The 22,597-nt window shown below is 51.9% G+C and overlaps 1 protein-coding gene and 1 non-coding gene across 2 annotated transcripts in view; both read left to right on the forward strand.

The window, feature by feature from the left end:
• Window positions 1-1,301: 1,301 nt before the first annotated feature.
• Window positions 1,302-1,494, forward strand: LOC144276318 (U2 spliceosomal RNA). The gene has a single exon (XR_013348222.1). It is a non-coding gene; the product is annotated as a U2 spliceosomal RNA (small nuclear RNA).
• Window positions 1,495-9,401: 7,907 nt separating this feature from the next.
• The window catches only part of UAP1L1 (UDP-N-acetylglucosamine pyrophosphorylase 1 like 1), a 32,381-nt gene continuing 19,185 nt past the window's right edge, over window positions 9,402-22,597 (forward strand). The window contains exon 1 of the mRNA XM_077835864.1: window positions 9,402-9,690. Within this exon, the coding sequence (XP_077691990.1) occupies window positions 9,402-9,690 (289 nt within the window). The remainder of the gene's footprint in view (window positions 9,691-22,597) is intronic.

Raw genomic sequence — 22,597 nt, forward strand, 5'->3', positions numbered from 1 at the left:
CAGAGGGGCCAGAGAAGCAGCCCAGGAAGCAGGTCAGTGCTGGGAGCAGAGTCACAGAAGCAGCCTGCAGAGCAGACCTGTCCTGGGAGCAGAGCTGTAGCAACCAGAGCCAGGGGGCCAGAGAAGCGGCCCAGGGAGCTGGAGGCAGAGCAGCAGCAGTCCTGAGACAGAGTGGTGGAGCTGGGGCTGGAGCAGTCCAGAGCTGGGTGCAGTGAGCAGCTGGGAAGAGCGAGGGGGACCCTGGGCAGCGGGCCCAGCACAGGGAGACGCCTCAGCCAAGAGGCTCTGCAGGCCAGGCTTGGATCGTAACCCCGACAGGGCGGGGGCGACACTGGGCAGAAGGGTCCTACCACTTAGAGCCTGAGAGCGTGTGGCCACCACCAGAGCAAGCGTCCAACCCACGGCATCCCTGCAGCACAGCCAGGGCCTGAGCAGAAGGCCTGGGACTTACAAGGAGCAGACTGTAAACTGCCCTGACGTACCAGAGACACTGTTTGTGATGTTCCCAGCCACAGAGCAGGGTGATGTGTTTCCTTTAACCTTTCCCATTTTTTCTTATTCTTTTTAAAATTAATTATTGATTAAATAACTTGCATTTGCTTTAACTTGTATGTAATGGTCAGTGGGTCAGAGAAGTGCCCAGGGCAGAGAGAGTACCCCGGAGTGGGGACACCCTAGCCCCCTGTCCTAGGTGACCACAGCAGGGTTGGGGGTCGAGCGCCCCAGGAATCCTGGGCCCAGCCTTTTTGGGGTTACGAGGACTCTGCCAGACAGGAGAATGGAAGGGGAGTCCTCAAGGGCAGGGAGGCCACTGGGTAAAGGAAGTGGGAGGAAGGACTCAGATCCTTTCGCTAGCCCACTTCACCGGGGTAGTACAGAAGCCAGGAAAGTTCCCCACAAGAGCGGGACTATTCCCCCGCTTACATCTTGCCTAAACTGACCAGCCCCAAAGTCTGTAGTCTCGTCTCATACTTTGGAAGCCTGCTATTTACCCCTTTCCATTGTAAAAACTGACTATTTATTCCTATCCTTTGTTTCCTATCTGCTAACCAGTTACTGATCCATGAGAGGGCTCGAGCCATCTGGAGTAGCTTGTGACTGTGAGTGCCAACCTCAGGGCAAACTGTTAAGAAGCAGAGCACAATCCCCAAATTGGTTGTGTGTTCTATGTTTAGATTTCACCAAGTATCAGATTATGTATTATGTGCCTTTTATGACTTTTTAAATCAAACTTGCTATTTTTGGATAATTTAAGCATTATATGCAGAGGACTAGAAATGTTTTTATTAACCTGTATTTAGATAATTTTAACATTAGCTTGAATAAAAATTTTAAATCTGTTCTTATCACTTTAATAACAGATACTTCCTCTATCTGAGGACTATATGTTAAACTGATTTTTGGAATAGGGAGATTGAATAGCAGTTTACTCCATCCACTACACACATCACCCTGTTATTGCAGTACTGAACCACCAGGAACAGTGGACCTCCCTATGGGGAAAATAGCATTTAGTCTCTCAGAGGCTTGGCATCGGGTGGGGCCACCCCCAATCTGAGAGGTAACAGTAGTTAGCCATTTGGCAAACTGTGGCTGCAGTCCTGCCTGGATAATGGTCCAGACACAGGAGTGGAAGCACTGGTTCCCCATGCAGGATCAGGGCCTGTGCGGCCTTCACTGGAAATACAAGTCCCTGCTTTGCTGACCCAACCGTGCAGCAGATTATAAAAAAAGGTTGTTTCAGCAATTTGCTTCTCCTCCTCCCAGTCACCAGGAAAGCCAGCCAGCTCCATGGGCTGGTCTGTGAGCAGCCAGTCAGCCAGGTTTGGGGGATGGGGGAAAAGAGACTGAGGGGAAGAAAAGTTACTTTGTGGAAAGCACAAGCCCTCCTCCAAAGCAAACAGAGTGAGTCCTGGAGAGGCCCCACAAGGTGGCCATGAGGAATGAGAAAACATCACGGGGGACTCGGCCTTCGGCAGTGCAAACAGAACCACCACGCCACACTGAGAAACCCCCTGGGCTCCTCTGGCTCCCTCCCCCGGCTTCCCTGCATCCCCTTGCCATCCATTTCCTGTGTGTTGATGCTTTTCTGGCTTGATACTACCCTGTAACTGGTCCCCCTGCAGGGAATCGCTGTGAGTGCTCCGAACTGCCTCTCCCATATCACCTCTCTGGGGTTTTTATATACCAGACTGCGTCCAAAGTCATTCAGCCTATTTTCCCCATGTGAAGCACCAGGAGATAAAATCACCCAACCTCCATCACCAGCCCCCCCTCCCTCAATAAAGTTCGGACGAGTCCTGGGTTCAAGCTGAAATTTAGTGAGAACTTGGGATCAGTTCTATGAGGGGAGGCAGTGTAGTCTAGTGGATAGGACACTGGGGATGTAAATCAGGAGATTTCGGCTCTATTCTCATTCTACCATTGGCTTACCAGGGCGGCATGGATCAGTGTTCATGTCGTACTCCCCATCGGTGCCCTGGCCTGGCTGGGGAAGCTAATGATCCAACCAGTGGACTAAATTCGGTGATGAATCCTGGTCACGTACCACCTGAAGCATATGCTAAGAAGAGTGGCTTACTGTGTGACATCAGCCATGTTCTGTGCCTCATCTTTCCCACCCACAGAATGGGGACAATAATGCTTCCTCATTTTTGTAAAGCATTGATAGCACTTTTCAGCAGTGGCAGTCAAATGTATTACCTCAAGGCTGATACCTCTTTGGAGAGGGAAAGTGGTGAATATAATGGTCTGTTTAACTGGTTTATGGTGCTTTTGAATAGATTGTGAGCAGAGAGAATTAACAACTGCTAAGTTGTTCTGTCATCTGCTACCACTGAGAACAGCTGAGCTCCACCCTCTTTGGAACCCCCCTTCAGGTAGTTGAAGGCTGCTATCAGATCCCGCCTTCACTCTTCTCTTCTGCAGACTAAATAAGCCCAGTTCCCTCAGCCTCTCCTCATAAGTTATGTGTCTCAAACCTAATAATTTTCATTGCCCTTCTCTGGACTCTCTCCAATTTGTCCACATCCTTTCTGTAGTGGGGGGCCCAAAACTGGGCACAATACCCTACTCACCTAGGCTGGAAGGAAGCAGGGCCCTGGAATTTTGGAAATGAAAGGGTCCATCCATTTCCCATTACCAATCAACTGAGCCAACCTAGCCTCTGACATTCCAGTGCTGAGATGGGGGAGAGGGGAGGAGAGAGAGGTGGCAATTTACACTCTACTCTGCAGATGTAGGAGTCATGTTTGACTTTAATTTTCTGCTCTGCCTCCTAGCTTGGACTGTCACATCCACATTCCTGATTTCTCAGGTTGTCTAGTTCACTATTTGCCTCATCAAGCTTGTAATTTTCCTCTTTTGAACTGCATTAAAATTAAAAACTTTAACCAACATGTTAGCTCAGTTAATCATGGCGGCCGTGTGGAACTCACTGCTGCAGGAGCTCATCACGTCCCACAAAGTGGCTGGATTTTGAGACGAGCTGGATCACTGCATGGCCACTAACAGCATTTGTTGCTAGGCAAACTAAGGTAATTAGGGTATCCAACGTCATGCTTTAGGACATAGTTGGATCACTGTGGGTGGCAGGAAGGAATTTTTCTTCCCCATGTGCAGAACTCCACGGTTGGCCCAGTGTAGCACAGTTGTTAATCACCTTTCTCTGATGCATCAAATCTTGGCTACTGCTGGAGGTAGAATTGATAGGTTGGATAAGACAGTCAGCTCTTTGGGGTAGGGACTGTCTTTTAGTTCTGTGTTTGTACACAACACGCAATGCAGGGTCCCAATCCATGACTGAGGTTCCTACATGCTATGGAAATACAAATAATAAATAAGTTCCTGTGAAACCAGCTGGAGAAAGGTTTCTAAGAGGTCGTATTTAGCTTGGTGTGACAAAGTGGTTTTTTCCTCCTTATTATGTTGTACATGAGCCTCTGAGTCTTACTGTTTTGCATGAATACTGTGTGTATCTCAGTTTCCCTGTGTATTGCACCAATGCCTAGGTGGTGGAAATAAGGGTGTGTGACTTTTGCTGAGACTCTCAGGGGCAGGTGAGGCCGGTCCAGCTGTCTGCACCTAAGTGATGATCAATGCCCTTCATAACCTGAGACCCAGGAGGGGGATGCAACCAGGTGACACTTTGACCAGAAGTGAGACAAAGACAAAGGAGGGGCAACGGGTGTGTTGGAGGTCTAGTTACTGGAAGATGGGCAGTCTTCTGTTGGGGACTTGGAGAGAGGGGAGTCCAGGGTGTCCGGTCCCCCCAAGATGGACTTTGCTGAAAGTCACTGATTTCTGTGCTAACAAGATTTGTTCTACTCTGTGTTGCTGTTAACTACTAAACCCTTCTGTTTTACCAGCTGGCTGGGAGTCACGGCTGACTGCGGAGTTGGGGTGCAGGGCCCTCTGGCTTCCCCAGGTTTCTCGTCCAGGTGGACTCACCAAGGGGAAGAGTACGGTGCGAACAAAGACACTGAATGTTCTGAGGTCAGTCCCAGGAAGGCCATAGCCGAAGAGACTCCTTGTCCTGAGAGAGTGCCCTGAGGGGAGTCATGCTACCCAGCGTCCTGTCTGGCTTCATACAGAGCAGTTCCAGAGCATCGGACCTGTGACTCCGACACACTTGGCATGCCACACATCAGGGAATCTCGATAAATAAATGCTGACTGTGCCAATTCATAAATCAGGCAGCAGTGAATATAAACATGCAAGGCAGAACTAGACGTTAGACAAACAAACGCTCAGGGAAGGATAGCGGTGGGTTTTTAAAGTCAAGGTCCTAATATAAACAACAACTTTGTTGTTTACAGCTTCAGGGGAACAATAGTTGGGGATTAGGTCCTGCTTGGAGCAGGGGGTTGGACTAGATGACCTCCTGAGGTCCCTTCCAACCCTGATAGTCTATGATTCTATGAAGAGAAAAACATGAAATGGAAGGGAAAGGAATGGGTGAGGATTTCCAGGAGAGAGAATGAAGTAGGAAGAATGAATGACGTCCTTCATGAATGATGGGGCTGGATGGTGTGCTCAGCAGGCACTCCATGGTGCGAGTGGTGTGGCACTGGAAGGGAGTGTACCTGAGTGGGTGCAATGGAGCGGGTTCTACTCCCAGCTCTGGCCCCTTTTTGCCTCTTGTGGGGTGAGCGAGGTGGAATGGCTCTTTGGGAAATTCCCTCCCAGGACAGGATTAGTGCAGGGCCAATGCAGGCAGCCCTATGCTGCTGTCCATTGTGTGCTGCACAGCAGCCCACAAGCAGCCAGGCAAAGCTCTTGTAAATGAGAGTAGCTTTGGGGACTGTTCTCTGTGATGGGCGTGCTGCTGGCCCCAAGCAGCCCCGATGTAGGGAGGTGCGGAGCGGGTTTCAATTCATCTTTTCACCCTCTCTACCTAAGCTCCAGCACTCGAGAAACTAGCTCAATCTCTCCTGGAGCTGCCGAGCGCCCAGACTGCCCGTCTGTCCCTTAGGACGTTGCACGTTCCTTCTGCCAATACATCTCGCCAACTCCTCCCCTTGGGGAGGGTTTGCTCCCCGGCTGCAGGAAGAGAGGGCAGTCCCTGTGCTCACATTTGGTCCTGCAATGAGGGCAGAAAGGGGGGTGAGGAGAGCTCCTTGTGCTGTCACCTGCACCTGGAGAGGGTCCGTGCATGCCTGCTCTGCAGGCCTCATGTGGGATCTGCTGTGTGCCTCCGTGCCGTGCATTTCAATCCTGCGCTGGAGCCAGACCATCATTTCTGCGTTGTCCCCCTCTCCTTGAGCACTGACTTTGCCATCGTGACACAACCCTCCTCCTCCCCCTCCACTGAAAAACAGTTTGCCAGCGAAATGACCACCCAGTTAGTGAACACGGCTGTGCAGACCCAGAGCACGATAGGTAGGTGTAATCACCTATGTCTGAATTTGGCCAGGACACCCAGGTTAATAGATGGAGCCAAAGGGAGGCAGTGTTGCCTAGTGAAGAGAGCACTGGATTGTCACTCAGGTTCTACCCAGGCCTGCTGGGTGCAGACGTGCCCTAAAAATGGGAGGGCCACAGATGTCCGAACCGTGACCCCACCCGTGCAGCGCCCCTTCTCCCCGTTCCTCTGCCCTCACACTGCCCCTTCTCCTGAGGCTCTGCTCCTGTGCCACTAATTTCCCCCAAGATCCCACCCCCACCACTTGCTCCTCTCCTCTCGTCTCTTGCCCTTATGACCGGTAAAAGTGTGGGGCCATGGCTCCCTGGCCCCACCCCCATTCTGGCGCCCCTGGCTGGTTGATATTGGGCAAGTAATTTCAACTCTGTGTGACTCAGTTTCCACATCTGTAAAATGGTGATGATGATACTGACCCCCTTTGTAAGGCACTTCGAGATCTATGGATAAAGTTCTACATAAGAGCGAGGCATTATGAATCCCATGTCATTCTATTGATACTGATGAAGTGACACCATTCATTCCAGAAGTTCCCTGAGCTACCTTTGTGTGTGTGTGTTTGGGGAGGGGGGGTAACTTTTGAACTGTGAGGCTGAGATCTGGCTTTGGTTCCAAGCAGCAGAGGGGTGTGGTGATAGGATTTTTGGTTTGGTCTATTTTTTGTGGGATGATGCTGACCCCTTTGGACCTTGGAGGGATGATTTTTCTCTTAATCTGAGCCAAGGGCTGGATTCAGAGCAGTGAGCTGCAGAGGTTTGTGCATCTGGATACAATGGCAGGTTTCCTATTCAAAGGAGAGGGCAGTCCCTGTGCCTGATTTGGAAAGGACAGGCAAACAAAGGTCTTTCATGCAGCACAAAGTGGGGAATTGATTTGTAACTGATGTCCAGGTAGGTGCCCTTGCAGTTCTCCAGCATAATTCAAAACCCTTCCGTTTCAGTTGGGTACAGTATTTCTTCACCGCTGTCTAGCATTGCTGTGTGGCCATGTTCCATGCCAGAGGTGGCTGCAGATCCCTGTTTACAGTTTATGGAGCATTTTGACATAGCAAGATCTTATTATTTGTTTTGCAACAGAGCCCTTTCTGACTCCATCCCCCAAAACAGGAATACAGCCCTAGCCACAGAGAGCACATTATGGAAACTGTCCACCCTTGTTCCTCCTGAAAACAGGATGCTGCAGAGAGGGTGAGACTGAGGGCACCTGCCCACATCCCCTCTTTCAGGACAGGAACTTGTGTCTGGAGCTTCCCAGTAGCAGGATTGGAAAGAGTCCCAGCGACACGGATCTGTTGTTTGTTTCTTTACATTTAGTTTCTAGTTGCTCCATTGCTATTACCAGATCACAGCATCGGGGGCGGGGGCGGGGGGCATAACTCCAAGGCCAGCATTGCAACCAGGACTGGGCAAGGTGCAAATTGCATTGCTTCAGGTTGCAACACCCAGCGTCCTGTGACACTTGGTGTGTAGTGTCAATAACAGCAATTTATAAGAATTTGCTAAATTAAACAAGGGCTTAACTTTATGCAATGCAGGTATTCCCATTGAGAACAATGTCATGTGTGTCTGGGTAGCCAAGTACATACAACTAGGCTTGGAAGGATTAGATTTTTATCTGTAAATATTGACAAATGTCAATTGCACCATATACCCACAAACCTATAAAAATATTTCCATCAATAATAATTGGCATTTACAAATAGGCAAAGTGAGAAAAGCACTGCTTGCGAACTTATTAGAGTTTGATTTAAGGGTATTTACTTTGTATAGTTTGACATAGAATCGGAGGACTGGAAGGCACCTTGAAAGGTCACCTAGTCCAGTCCCCTGCACTCATGGCAGGACTAAGTATTATCTAGACCATCCCTGACAGTGGTCAATTCATTCCCACCAGCACAGCTACTACCATTCATTGGAGGTGGTTTAATTATGCCATCAGGAGAGCTCTCTCCTGCCAGCATAGAGTGACTACCTAGGAGACCTTACAGTGGCACAGACATGGCTGTAGTGAATATTCAGGACATCGGTTTTCCACTGATGTGGTGGCATGTGAAGAAGCAGGATGCTGCTGGAGAGAATGGAAAGGGTTGAGAGAGGCATTTCTCATTGGTGGAACTAAAGGAATGGAAAAAGTGGTGATGAAAACCCTGGAAATCACATTGTCATCATATGACTTAAAGACTAAGGATAAACTTCTGTTGTAGGTGAGAAAAAATACATGTAGAAAGAAAAATTGTATGTGATTGCTCAGCTCCTAGAATCAATTAACTGTTATTCACACCATATATTAAATAGCAAATGACATCCACCTGCACAAAGTAACTGATGGTGTGTTAAGGACAAAAATAATCATAAAATACCATTTTTCAAAGAAATAAATGTTGTGAGTGAAACTGTATTTAGAGGGGAATCCAGGAAATGGAATACCATTCAGTCAATGAGGACAGCAGTTAAGACAACCCTATGAACTGCTAAGAGGCTATACACAGACTGGTCGCACAGATGTAAACTGACAAGGAATTCCTATAGGGCTTAATTTTGCTCCCACGTCAGTCAGTGGCAAAGTCCCCATTGACGGGAATGGGTCAGCCCTTTAAACACCAAAAACGTATGATCACGAGCAACGTTTTTAGGGTGGCACATTGACCTGAAGGCAGCTCAGTTCATCCTTTCAGACAAACAGTGCATTTCACACAGGCAACAGTGATTCTCAGCCAGGGGTAGGTGTAGCTCTGGGGATATGCAGAGGTCTTCCAGGGGGTCCATCAACTCACCTAGAGATTTGCCTAGTTTTACAACAGGCTACATAAACAGCACTAGTGAAGTCAGTACAAACTAAAATTTCATACAGACAGTGACTTGTTTATACTGGGCTCTAGACTAGACACTGAAAGGTAAGTACAGTATTTCTTTTCCAATGGATTCATTTTAGAATTCTACAAAGGAGAGAGGCAGCAAATGTTCAGTAACAGTGGGGCTGTGACACTTCCCTATTTTTATGTCTGATTTTGTAAGCAAGGAGTTTTTAAGTGAGGTGACCCTTGGGGGTTCGCAAGCCAGATCAGACTCCTGAAAGGGGCACAGCAGTCTGGTAAGGCCGAGAACCTCTGGGCTACCCCCTGCCTTTAACAGCACAGCCCGGGGAGGGAGCGCTGAGATGGACCAGGCAGCCAGACGAAAGACACCTCTCTCGCCCCATTTTTGGTAACTTTCACCCCCTCTGCCCCTCCTTCTCCTGCGGTCCCCCCACTCCTCTGGCCGTCCGTCTTCCCCTGTCCCAGCCCCATCTCCTGCAACCGGCCCCAGCTTTGCTTATCCCCCGTTCTCCCCCCTGCCCGTCCCCGCCCCGCCCGGATCAGGAAGCGGAGGCCGACGGCAAGGCCGGGCTGGGGCTGAGGCTGAGCCCGGGGCCGAGCGCGCCCACTGAGCGAGCGAAGGAGCGGGGGCTGGAGCCGGCTGCCGGGGCGCGTCCCGAGCCGGGCATGGCGCCGCCGGAGGAGACCCGAGCGCGGCTGGAGCGGGCCGGCCAGTCCCATCTGCTGCGCTTCTGGGCCGAGCTGGGGCCGGGCGAGCGCGCCGCGCTGCTGGCAGCCCTGGCGCTGCCGGGGGCGGCGGAGCTGGGCGAGCACTGCCGGCGGGCGGCGGAGGCTGGCGCTCGGGAGCCGGGGCCCCTGGAGCGCTCGAGCCGCAGGATGGAGCCCGTCCCGGCCGAGCTCCTGGGCAGCGTCCGCCGCAGCGAGCCGGCCACGCTGGCACGATGGGAAGCGGAAGGTGGGTGAGCCAGCGGGGCCCCGGGGCGAGGGTCCTGCCTGCCGACGGTCTCCCCCGAGCTTTGCACGGGCCGGTTCGCCTGGGACCCTCATGCCTCCTCCCCGGGGCCCTGTTCCCGCAGGGGCGCCCCCCTCGTCCCCATGGTGCTCCCCCGTGTCTCACCCTATTACCGTCCCCTAGGCTCAGCCGCGTGCCCAGCGCTCGGCTACTTCTTACCCTGCTGGGGCCGCTGCGGCTGCTGGACCTGGGTCCGTCCTTCCCCTCCCCTCCCTCTGGGTCTGGTTACTCCCAGCCGCAGCTCCCCGGAATCCCGCTGGGTGTTAGGCACAGGGGCCCAGCCACTGACACCCCTTTTGCAGAGGGGCAGGTGAAATCTCTCCCTAACGGAAGGTTGGGCCCCATTGGGAAAGGGATAAAAAAATACGTCGCCTCTATATAAATCCAGGGTATGCCCGCACCTTGAGTACTGCCTGCAGATGTGATCGCCCCAGCTCTTGTAAAAAAAAGCTTCAGAAAAGGGCAACAAAAATGATGAGGGGGATGGGACGGCTTTTGTATGAGGGGAGATTAATAAGACTGGGACTTTTCAGCTTGGAAAAGGGGGGATATGTTTGAGGACTATAAAATCATGACGGGTTTGGAGAAAGTATATAAAGAAGTGTGATTTACTCCTTCTCATAACACAAGAACTAGGGGTCCCCAGCAAAGGAAATTAATAGGCAACAGGTTTAAAATGAACAAAAGGAGCCCCAACCCCTCCTGCACCCTGCACCCCAACTCCCTGCCCTGAGCACCCTGCTGCACCCCTCCTGCACCCTAATCCCCTGCCCTGAGCCCCTGCCGCACCCTAATCCCCTGAGTGCCCTGCTGCACCTCAATCCCCTGCCCTGAGCCCCCTGCTGCACCCTGTACCCCTCCTGCACCCCCACTCCCTGCCCTGAGCACCCACCTGCACCCCTTCACCCCTCTTGCACCCCAACCCCCTGCCCTGAGCCCCTGCTGCACCCTAATCCCCTGCCCTGTGCTCCCTGCTGCACCCCGCACCCCTCCTGTACCCCAATCCCCTGCCCTGAGCCCCCTGCTGCACCCCATACCCCTCCTGCACCCCCACTCCCTGCCCTGAGCACCCTGCCGCACCCCTCCTGCACCCTAATCCCCTGCCCTGAGTCCCTGCCGCACCCTAATCCCCTGAGCCCCCTGCCGCACCCCGTACCCCTCCTGCACCCCAATCCCCTGCCCTGAGCCCCCTGCTGCACCCTGTACCCCTCCTGCACCCCCACTCCCTGCCCTGAGCACCCTGCTGCACCCCTCCTGCACCCCAACCCCCTGCCCTGAGCACCCACCTGCACCCCTTCACCCCTCTTGCACCCCAACCCCCTGCCCTGAGCCCCTGCTGCACCCTAATCCCCTGCCCTGAGCTCCCTGCTGCACCCCGCACCCCTCCTGTACCCCAATCCCCTGCCCTGAGCCCCCTGCTGCACCCCATACCCCTCCTGCACCCCCACTCCCTGCCCTGAGCACCCTGCCGCACCCCTCCTGCACCCTAATCCCCTGCCCTGAGTCCCTGCCGCACCCCGAGCCCCCTGCCGCACCCCGTACCCCTCCTGCACCCCAATCCCCTGCCCTGAGCCCCCTGCTGCACCCCTTAATCCCTCGTGCACCCCAACCCCGTGCCCTGAGCCCCCAGCTGCACCCCTTCACCCCTCTTGCACCCCAACCCCCTGCCCTGAGCCCCCTGCTGCACCCCGCACCCCTCCTGCACCCCAACCCCCTGCCCTGAGCCCCTGCTGCACCCTAATCCCCTGCCCTGAGCTCCCTGCCGCACCCCTCCTGCACCCCAACCCCCTGCCCTGAGCCCCTTCCTGCACGCAATTTCCCCACTCAGGTATGGCCCTTGGGCCAAAAAGTTTGCCTCCCCCTGCCCTAGAGTAATTGTTTCAGGCTAAGTTTCCTCTAAGCGGCGCAGCTGCCTTTTAAGCCCCGCTCAATTCCAGTCAGGGTTGCCTCGGGGAGAGATGTCTCTGCCCCAGGGCGGACCTGCCGCACTGGGGGAGAGGCACCCCTCCCTCAGCCCAGCCCAGCCGGAGCTGCCGCAGCCTCTCCCCCAGCCCCGAGCTGCTGCGGCAAGAGAGGGCTGGGGGGAGTCCTCTCTCCCACCACAGTTCTGGGGCAGCCTGCACCCCAAGCCCCTCATCCTTGGCCTCACCCCAGAGCCTGAACCCCCCTGCACTCCAACCCTCTGCCCCAGCCCTGAGCCCCCTCCTGCACCCAAGAACAGGACCTCTCGTCCCCAGCCCCACCCCAGAGCCTTCACCCGTAGCCGGAGCCCTCACCTCCTGCACCCAACCCTCTGGCCCAGTCCTGAGCCCCCTCCTGCACCCTGAACCCCTCAACCCCAGCCCCACCCCAGAGCCCACACCCCCAGCCAGAGCCCTCTGCCCCAGCCCTGAGCCCGCTCCCACACTCCGAGCCCCTCGGCCCCACCCCCACCATATAGCTTCTGTTATGTGCACCGATATGAAGATGGTGTGTCACACATCACCTCCATATTGGTGCACGTAATGAAATTCATTCCACACATGGACGTAAACATTTAGAGCAGTGCAGGCTATGTGCAGACTCGGGCAGACGCCAGTTACGCTTGGGTCACTCTGAGCAGGGCCGGATTCACCTTTTGTGGGCCTGACGCCAAACCTATTTGTGGGGCCCCACGGGGGCGTTGGGGCATGACATGGTGCAGGCAGCCTCGCTCCACACAGCCCAGTGTGAGGGCATTGTTTATAAACCAGCCAGAGCAAGGCCTGGGCACTGGACTGCCCCGGGAAAGGAGCCAGACCCAGCTGTGTGGATGGGTTAGACAGGTCCACCATTGTAAACCTGGTACTGACAATGAGAAGGTTTGCTTTGAGACCAGAGGCTAAAAACTTAGTTAAAAAAATGGCCTAGAGTCTAACTGTGACCTGCTGGTTGCATAAATACGTGAAATGGGCTGGCTTTGGCCATGGGCCTGGTATTTGACACCCCTGGTCTAGATCTAGCTCCTGTGATGGTCTGTCTCCTCTATTCATGAGCCTGCCCTTTTGGTTCACAGTTGTGTTGTTCTTGTGCGTTGCAGCTGGTGTGGAAGGTTGTGTTTGTGGAGAAAGAGACTCTCTCATGTAGCCAGGGAGAGCTCTGAGGATCGGCATAGAGCTCTGGACTCTGCTTTCAGTGGGGAGCTGTCAGGGTTCCCTCCCCACTCTGAACTCTAGGGTACAGACGTGGAGACCCGCATGAAAGACGCCCTAAGCTTATTTCTACCAGCTTAGGTTAAAAACTCCCCAGGCACAAATTCTCCCTTGTACCTTGGGTTTAAGTAATGCTGCCACCACCAAGTGATTTAACAAAGAACGAGGGAAAAGGACCACTTGGAGTTCCTCTTCCCCCAGCAATCCTCCCAAGCCCTTACACCCTCTTTTCTGGGGAGGCTTGAGAATAATATCCTAACCAATTGGTTACAAAATAATCAAAGACCCAAACCCCTGGGTCTTGGAACAATGGAAAAATCAGTCAGGTTCTTAAAAGAAGGATTTTATTTAAAGAAAAGGTAAAAGAATCCCCCCTGTAAAATCAGGATGGTAAATACTTTACAGGGTGATCAGATTCAAAACACAGAGGATTCCCCTCTAGGCAAAACTTTTACCAAAAAACCAGGATAAACCTCCCTCTAGCAAAGGGAAAATTCACAAGATGAAAACAAAAGGTAATCTAACGCACCTTGCCTGATTTACTTACTCTTTTTGTAATATCGGAGACTTGTACAGGATGGTTTATAGGAGAAGGAGTTTTTTTTTTTTTTGACCTGATGCTTCTCTGCTTTCCCCAGAGAACACACCAACAAAGCCTTCCCCCCCACCCCCATTTGAAAGTATCTTCTTTCCCCATTGGTCCCTTTGGTCAGGTGCCAACCAGGTTATTTGAGCTTCTTAACCCCTTACAGGTAAGGAGGAATTCTAGGCTACCCTTAGCTGTATGGTTATGACAGGAGCCGATGCAAAGAACAGGACCATGTCATGTGTTCAGGGTGGCTTATGTTGCCACCTAGGTGGGCTGCAATATTTTGTACCAGTGGGAGCTTTTTCAGGGCATTCAATGTCATGTTTAGCTATGAGACACAAAACTGAGCTTGGAGGTCACACGTGTGTGGAGCATTGTGGCAAGCCCTGTGTCTTGGAGGGTGGAGTGAAGTCTTCTGGTCATATGGAGGTGGGAGTGCGCCGTTTCTGCTGCTGTGACTCTCCGAGGGCTCAGTAGCATTGAGGAATCCCCAAATCCACCTCTCAAGGTTGCAGGGTAGCTCAATAATTTGAGGTCAGGTAGCTTTGGTAGCAGAGGATCTTATAGAACAGTTTTCCAAAGTGTGGGGTGTGCCACCCTGGGGGTGGTGATGAAGGACTAGCTACAGGGGGGCAGCACAGAGCAGCGGCTGTGCAATTTCCCCCATGGTGGGCGAGGAGGGGATTGTGATTGGTTTCATTCTCTTGAAAGTGTGGGGTGGAGGGATGGTTCAGCTTTCAAAACTTTGGGAAATGTTTCTCTAGAGGGAGGTGAGCTCTTCAGAGGGCTTTCTTCTTCCAGCCAGTATCTGAGCAGTCTTGCCTGGCCAGCTGCTCTTCATCTGGGAGCTGTTTTGCCAGATAACTGTGACAATCTCTGTGGGTGGTGAGATGGGAGAGGGCATGCTGGGTACATCTATACTGCAAAAAAACCAAAAAACATGGCGTCAAGTCTCAGAGCCTCAGTCTAGAGACCTGGGCTCTTGGGGCTCTCACTACAACACTAAAAATAGTCATGTAGATGTTTCTGCTTGGGCTGGAGCTCGGGCTTTGAGAACCGGCGAGGGGGTGCATCTCAGAGCTTGAGCGGGAAGTTCTACACGACTACTTTTGTGCCCCCATAATGCATGACCCAAGAGTCCAGGTCTGTAGACTCCGGCTTTGAGAGTTGCTGCTGTGGTGGTTTGGTTTTTTTGCAGTGTAGATGTATCCTTTGGACCTAGCATATTGTCAGAGAGTCACTGCAGGGGTTGGCAAGTGCTTCCAGTCATTGTCTTCTGGATTGGGTAGAATCCTTTGTAAGTTAACTTGGGAATCTGGGGGGAGAGGGGGTATGAATTCTTGGGGGAAGATCATGGTGATAGTTTCCTTTAGCCTAGAGAGATAGGGATAGTCTTGATTTCCACCTGAAGTCAGGAGTGATCTGACCAGGGGAAGGTGGTGTGTTTCAAAGAATGACACGCCTCCTTCCCCCTCTTGTAAATTCTGGAAGATTTCTATTTGTCTCAGGCTTTTTAAACTCCTCTTCCATCTTATTTTTACAAAATCTAAATGTTGGGCCTAAATTTATGGACGGGTTCTCTTTTGTTAAGGGGTCCAATCTGCTGCTCTGTAGGGCTCGTGTGAGTGTTGTGCCCCGCTGCTCAGCTCTGTTGTGCAGCATCTGGGGGTTTTGCTTTCTCCTTCCCGCACTGAGCACTGTTGTAATTGTGTCGGTGCAGATTGTTTGGCAGAAAGGATCAGTCCATCCTTCCTGCAGGATCTATTTCTGTGTTCACTTTATATGCAAAAAGAGGCTCACAGCAATATCTGGAGGGTAATTATGGACCAACACTGCCTCTTTGCTGGGCTTTTTGTATGCTACAGAAAACAGATCAGACTGTTTTTCGGAGAACATTGCACATTTTTCAATTGCCTGCAGGAATCAGCATTCAAATTAATCATTTGTCATGAGCATTATCTACGTCGGGGATCGGAAACCTTTGGCACGCAGCCTGCCAGGGAAAGCCCCTGGCTTGCTGGGGCCAGTTTCTTTACCTGCTGCATCGGCGGGTTCGGCTGATCGCAGCTCCCACGGGCTGCGGTTTGCTGTCCCAGGCCAATGGGGGTGGGAAGGGCAGCCAGCACATCCCTCGGCCCACGCCGCTTCCTGCAGCCCTGATCTATGTATTTGTAATCAAGAAGCGGGACCGGATCCATGATTTTGATCATTTTGCTTAAAACCCTAAAAGCACAAAGCTTAATTATTGCTAAGTTGTGTTCCAGTAGTTCCCACAGTAGTTCTAGCTACTGTATATCCACTCACAGAGGACACCATAGTCCTTATTTTTACAAGCTTTCAATCCAAGAAGATTGCTGTTACACCCCAGTAATAAAGGCCACATGTTGGTAGAGCACCTCTTATGCTGAAGGATCCAGAATGCTTTGCACACTGTTGGCCCAATCCTGCGCCTATTGAAGTCAATGGCGAAACTTCCAATGACTTCAAGGGGAGCAGGAAAACGCCCTGTGCTGTTTCAGTACACCTTGGAATGCAGCCACCTGGTTCATAGAACCATAGACTATCAGGGTTGGAAGAGACCTCAGGAGGTCATCTCGTCCGACCCCCTGCTCAAAGCAGGACCAACCCCAACTAAATTATCCCAGCCAGGGCTTTGTCAAGCCGGGCCTTAAAAACCTCTAAGCAGTGATGAGCTGCCAAAATCTTAACCACCGGTTCCCTATAAAAAGTTCTGATTTAAGGGATGTGCCAAGAGGCAAAAGGGGCTCATTGCAGGGGGTGCGGTGGCAGGGAGGGAGTGGCACAAGGGAGAAGTGGGCAGGAGGGGGTTGTTGCAAGGGACTGGCAGGCAGGGGTGTGTATGTGCCCGGGGTTGTTGCAGGGGGGTGAAGGTGGCAGGGAGGGCTTTGCACAAGGGAGGAGTGGGCAGGAGGAGGAGATGGCAGGCGGGGGATGGGGGTGACCGTGGCTGGCTGGGGGAGGGTTGCCGGGTGGAGGTTGCCTAGAGGCAAAAGTGGCAGGACAGGGTGAGTTGTTGGGGCGGGGGGGGGGGGTACAGGGGAGAAGGTAGCTGGTCGGTGGGTGTTGGAGGAGGTGGCACTGGCTGGGGGAAGGGTGCCCGGGTTGTCCCACATACACCATTCCCCAGGCCAGGGACTGGACCTGCCCACCCACCGGCAGTCCGCAGGCCCGTGCGGCTCCCTGCGGCCTGGCTAGGTACCTTGCTGGCAGAGTAGACACCCCAGCTTCTCCGCCCGAAGAGCAGAGCGCAGCTGCGCCTTCTTCCCCGGGCCGAGCCGGGCTCCCCGCCGCCCCCGGGGCTCTCAGCGGCGGTGCAGGCAGCCAGGCCCCCCGCGCCCGAGCCGGGCTCCCCGCCGTCCCTGGGTTCTCGGCGGCGGCAGCTGCCGCTGAGAGCCCCAAGGCGGCGGGGAGCTCGGCTCGGGCGCAGCTACTCGTGCTAGACCCTCCCCTTCCCCACTCCGCTGCCGGCTTCTCGCCGGGGGAGGGACTGGCCGCGCCGCAGCCGGCCGCTCTGGAGCCAGGAGGCCGGGAGCAGCGGCAGCCTTGTGTTCCGCTGTTTAAAAAAACTTTGGGGGGCACGGCTTTTGGGCGCCGCCAACCACTTGGCGCCCTAGGCGGCGGCCTAGTGGTTGCACCAGCCCTGCCCGACAGACCCCCCCCCCCGAACTCCCACGCCTACCCAACCTCCCCCTCATCCCCCATCCCCTGACTCCCCCCCAGAACCTCTGCCCCGTGCAACCGCTCCCTGCCCCTTATCCATCCCCTCCTCCCAGCCCCGGCCCGGCCCCTTTACCATGCTGCTCAGGGCAGCGTGTGTGGATGCGGCGCGGCCCGCTGGAGCTCGCAGCCCCACCCCAAGGCGGCAGGAGCTGCCAAGCTGCCCAGGAGCGGTCCAGAGCGCCGGCAGCCCGGCACGCTGAGGCTCTGCGAGAGTGGGGAAGGCTGGGGAGGGGCCGGGGGAGCCTCCCTGGCCGGGAGCTCAGGGAGCCCTAACAATTTTTAACAACTGGTTCTAAAACTGGTTCAAAATTTAACAACTGGTTCGTGCGAACCGGCTCCAGCTCCCCACTGCCTCTAAGCAAGGAGATTCCATCACCTCCCTAGGTAACCCATTCCAGTGCTTCACCACCCTCCTAGTGAAATAGTGTTTCCTAATATCCAACATAAACCTCCCCCACTGCAACTTGAGACCATTGCTCCTTGTTCTGTCATCTGCTACCACTGAGAACAGCCTAGATCCATCTTCTTTGGAACCCCCTTTCAGGTAGTTGAAAGCAGCTATCAAATCCCCCCTCATTCTTCTCTTCCACAGACTAAACAATCCCAGTTCCCTCAGCCTCTCCTCATAACTCATGTGTACCAGTCCCCAAATCATTTTTCTTGCCCTCCGCTGGACTCTTTCCAATTTTTCCACATCCTTCTTGTAGTGTGGGGCCCAAAACTGGACACAGTACTCCAGATGAGGCCTCACCAATGTCGAATAGAGGGGAACGATCACGTCCCTCAATCTGCTGGCAATGCCCCTACTTATACAGTGAAAGGAGATATGCTTCTTTATGCGCTGCTGTTCCCTTAGTTCCTCTTCTCCCTCTTGGTCGTTAAGATAGACCCATGCAGCAAGCTGTGCCAGCATAAGTGCCAGATGCTCGCTCGCATCAAAAAGAGAGTAATCGCTGCCGGAGGAAAAGAATGTCGAGAGCCAATTAGATGTGCACAGGGAGTTTTCTACCTATATTTGATAAATATACGTCCATTTTATTTAACATCCCTGTTAGGCTATACCTGAGAGAGTTTCTTACACTCTTGTTTTATGGCATTTGTTCAGTCATTGCACGGACATCCCTTTAGCGTTTTGGCACTGACATTTGCAGCCCACCTTCGCCTTGCACTGAGGCTCCAAGCCTGAGTCCATCTGCTATTGTTTTTTAAGTTGTTTGTAGATAATTAAGCTGACAAATCCAGCCAACTTCTTAAACACAAGAGTGCTAACAGACGGTGTGACAAATGTTAATCGCTAAGGGTGCTCCCTGCTTGGGGACATTACCATGCACCATTTGTTTGTCTGCTGTAATCAAGCCTTATGCTTTATCTTGTTCCCTCTGGAAGAGTGATAGGCAAAACTCAATGAACTGGCCACTCTAGGGCCTTTGCCTTTCTGATCATCACTGCACCAGCTTTGCAAGGCCTTGTCCATGCACACACAAATTGTGGTGCTTTAACTATACTGGTACAGTTAAGTGGTACATACATACCCATCCCCCAGTGTGGATACAGCTATTCTGGTATAAAGATACTTATACCAGTATAGTTTATTCCTGTAAAGGAAGGAAGAAAAATTATACTGTTGTAAGGCATCTTTCCATGGGTATAACTGCATCCACACAAGGGCTTGTAGCAATTAATTATTTTGGCTAACTACCAAAATAGTTAAATTGGTATAAAATCTGAGTGTAGACCAGGCCTAAGAGTCTACCTCCAATTTCTGGGAATGATCTCCCTTCCCCCACAGACTCTGTTTTCGATGCTGACCTCTTTGTCCATTTTTAAGCCATCACAACACCCCACGTGGCCACACAGTATTTCATGATTTTTGCCTGCAACTGAACCCGATCCGCTTGCTTCTAGAACTGTGCTTAGCAGAGTCCAGTGTTGATTGTCATGCTGTCTGAAGTGGCTCATGACCATGAGTGCCTGCCTCAGGACAGACTATCAAAAGCAGGGCGGACACCCCACACTAGTGGTGTGTTTTATAATTAGATTTCACCACGCCAATACCAAATGTGAACTCCTGGATCACTAAACCAGTGTTACCATGCAGTCCCAGGCAGTCTCCGTAGACTCTCCAGTCTGTCTTGCCACCGCGACAAGTTGGACTCAGTGATACATGGTCACTTATATCAAAAATCACAAATATTCCAGGTTACTCCCAGTCCCAAGAGACCAATCACTCATCCAGGTAGAGCCATATTCTAGATCTCCCACCAAAGATGATGCTGGCAGCCAATTTTATAGTAAACTAACTATATTATTATATATTAACTTATTAGCTAAGAAAAAAAATGAGAGTTATTGAGAGGTTAAAGCAGGTAAAATATATGTACGAGTGAGTCACAGTCTATAATTCCAGTTCCCCAAAGGTCTTTTCAGGGTACCCAGATTGTCTCTGCTTTGCATCTGGTACCCACCTCTAAGAGTCCAAACAGTCCAGAGATACAGGTTCTTTCCCTGAATCCATGCTTATATCTTCTTCTCACAGAAAACAAGCTGGCAGGGTCACCAGCCAGATGGGCTCTTTCTTTGATTGGTGGAGAGAGAAGATTTCCGGTCATCACACAATGATCATTTGCCCTCAAATGTGCACGAATTAGCACTTCTCTGCTAAAGTTCTTCATCTGCATTACACAAGTCTTCTTTCTCATTTCATGGGATATTTAGTTACAGAGGTATATAAAATGTAAATGTTTGCCATTACATTATAACAGGATACAGATAAGTGAGATCAATTCATGTAACAGCCCATTAGTTTTCATGAAGTTTAAACACCAAATACATTCTTATGCAATTAATAACCACTTTAATCGATACTAATACACAAGTGAATTGGCTTTGGGCTTTGGCATGAGCTGGCACCTGGTCTGCCAGCATCACAGTGGCTGCACAGTATTTCATGAGTTTTGCCTGCAATTAAAGCTGATCAGCTTGTGTCTAGAGTTTTGCACTAGTCAGTATCACATCCCTTCCTTTCTGAGAGGAACATAAGTTTAAGTAAAAAAGCCTCCAGTTCTAGAGGCGATTAGTGGAGAATGAACACATGCACGCTACTCCTGCACTCAGAGCTAAAAATCCCCAAAGCAGGAACCTTATTGGCGTAGCTCATCTGTTCTTTCACCTGGTTCCAGCCTTTGTTTTGCTGAGCTTAGCCTTGCATGCTGTCGTACAGAGCACGCAGTCCGAAAGAGCATAGCTAGTAATACCTCAGCATGCAACGGGGCGGATGGGAGGCGTGCGTGTGAAAGAGAGAGGGCAGGCCCGCTGAGAGCAGAATAAGGACTTTTAATTTTAAGACCTGAGTGTTTCTTTGCATTTATGTCGGGCTCTAACAGCATCAATGAATTCTTATACACTCACCTCCACTCAGGTTGGAAACTCCTTTTTACACATGGGCAAACTGAGGCACTTGCCTAGTGAAAGTCAAGTGAGGATAAATAACCATTGGAATAACTTACCAAGGGTTGTGGTGGATTCTCCATCACTGGCAATTTTTAAACCAAGATGGGCTCTTTTCCTAAAAGATAAGCTGTAGTTCAAATAGGAGTTAATTCAGCAAAATCCTGTGGCCTGTGTTTCACAGACGGTATGAGCACAATGTCCCTTCCAGCTTTGAAATCTGGGAAAGTGGTTCACTGTGGCTCAGAGGAGTCCTTGTAGCACCTTAGAGACTAACAAATTTATTTGGGCATAAACTTTTGTGGGCTAGAACCCACTTCATCAGATGCATCATCAGGTTCTAGCCCATGAAAGCTTATGCCCAAATAAATTTGTTAGTCCCTAAGGCCTGGTCTACAGTACACGGTTATTTCAGAATTAGCTGAGTTACCTTGAAATAAAACCGGTTCCGTCCACACGACCAAACCATTTTTTTCGATTTGAAGGGCTCTTTACTCCAATTTCTGTACTCCACCTCGGCAAGTGGAGTAACACTAAAATTGAGATCGCAGTTCGGGGTTTCAGGTACTGTGGACTCAATTCGAAGATATTGGCCTCCCGGAGCTATCCCAGAATGCTCCCTTGTGACCGCTCTGGACAACACTCTGAACTCTGATGCACTAGCCAGGTAGACAGTAAAAGCCCTGGGAACTTTTGAATTTCCTGTTTGCTCACCATCAGCACAGTCCACCATCACAGGCGACCATGCGAGTCCACCATCTCAAGAGACCATGCAGTCCCGGATTCGCAGAGGAGCTCCAGCACGGTCCAAACAGGAAGTACTGGATCTCACTGCATGTTGAGGAGACAAATCTGTTATGGCAGAACTACATTCCAAAAAAGGAACGCAAATAAGTATGCTAAAGTCTCCAGGGCCATGACGGAAAGAGGCTACTCCAGGGACACAGAACAGTGTCGTGCAAAAATCAAGGAGCTCAGGCAAGCATACGAAAAAGCCAGGGAGGCGAACGGGCTCTCTGGATCACAGCCCCATACATGCCACTTCTACCGTGAGCTGCATGCAATTATGGGGGGTGACGACACCACTACCCCACCACTGTCCATGGACACCTGCAAGGGGGGAGTAGCACGGAGCAAGGAGGATGAGTTTTTGGAGGACGAGGAGGAGAAGGAGGACAGTGCACAGGCGGCAAGTGGGGAATCTGTTTTCCCCCCTAGCCAGGAACTATTCTTAACGCTGGAGCCAATAGCCTCCCCCTACTCCCAAAGCATGCTCCCGGACCATGACCCTGGAGAAGGCACTTCTGGTGAGTGAGAGCTTGATCGGAGCCACACGGTGGGCGGTAGGGGGAAACCCAGCCGCGCTGGGCTGTTCGCGTTTAGTTTAAAAGGCTCATCCCTTCTTAGAGCCTCATCGGAGCCACGCTGGGCTGTTCGCATTTAGTTTAAAGGGCTCATCCCGGCTCAGAGCCTCATCGGAGCCCCACAGTGTGTGTGTGTGGGGGGGGGGGGGCAGGGAGGGTGTTGTGTGAAGCGATCATCCCAGAGAGCACGTAGGCTGCCTGCAAGCTGAATTCTGTTGCCCGGCCGCGTGTGATGGCTTACTCACACCAAAAGTGGCAGGCACTTCAGTATAGGAGGCAAAATGTGACCTTGTACAGAAAGAATATGTGCTGTGTACTATGAATTGCCTATTTCACTGAGAAATAGTGTCCCCTTTGTTCTCTCTTTAATATATATATAGGGGGTGGGTAACTTTAAGAGAAACAAACACAACTCTCACACCGTACCCTGGCCAGTCATGAAATTGGCTTTCAAAGCTTCTCTGATGTACAGCGCACCCTGCTTCAATCTTCTAATCGCCCTGTTGTCTGGCTGTGCGAAACTGGCTGCCAGGCGAGTT

This window comes from Eretmochelys imbricata, chromosome 16 (genome assembly GCF_965152235.1).
Source record: "Eretmochelys imbricata isolate rEreImb1 chromosome 16, rEreImb1.hap1, whole genome shotgun sequence".
NCBI lineage: Eukaryota > Metazoa > Chordata > Testudines > Cheloniidae > Eretmochelys > Eretmochelys imbricata.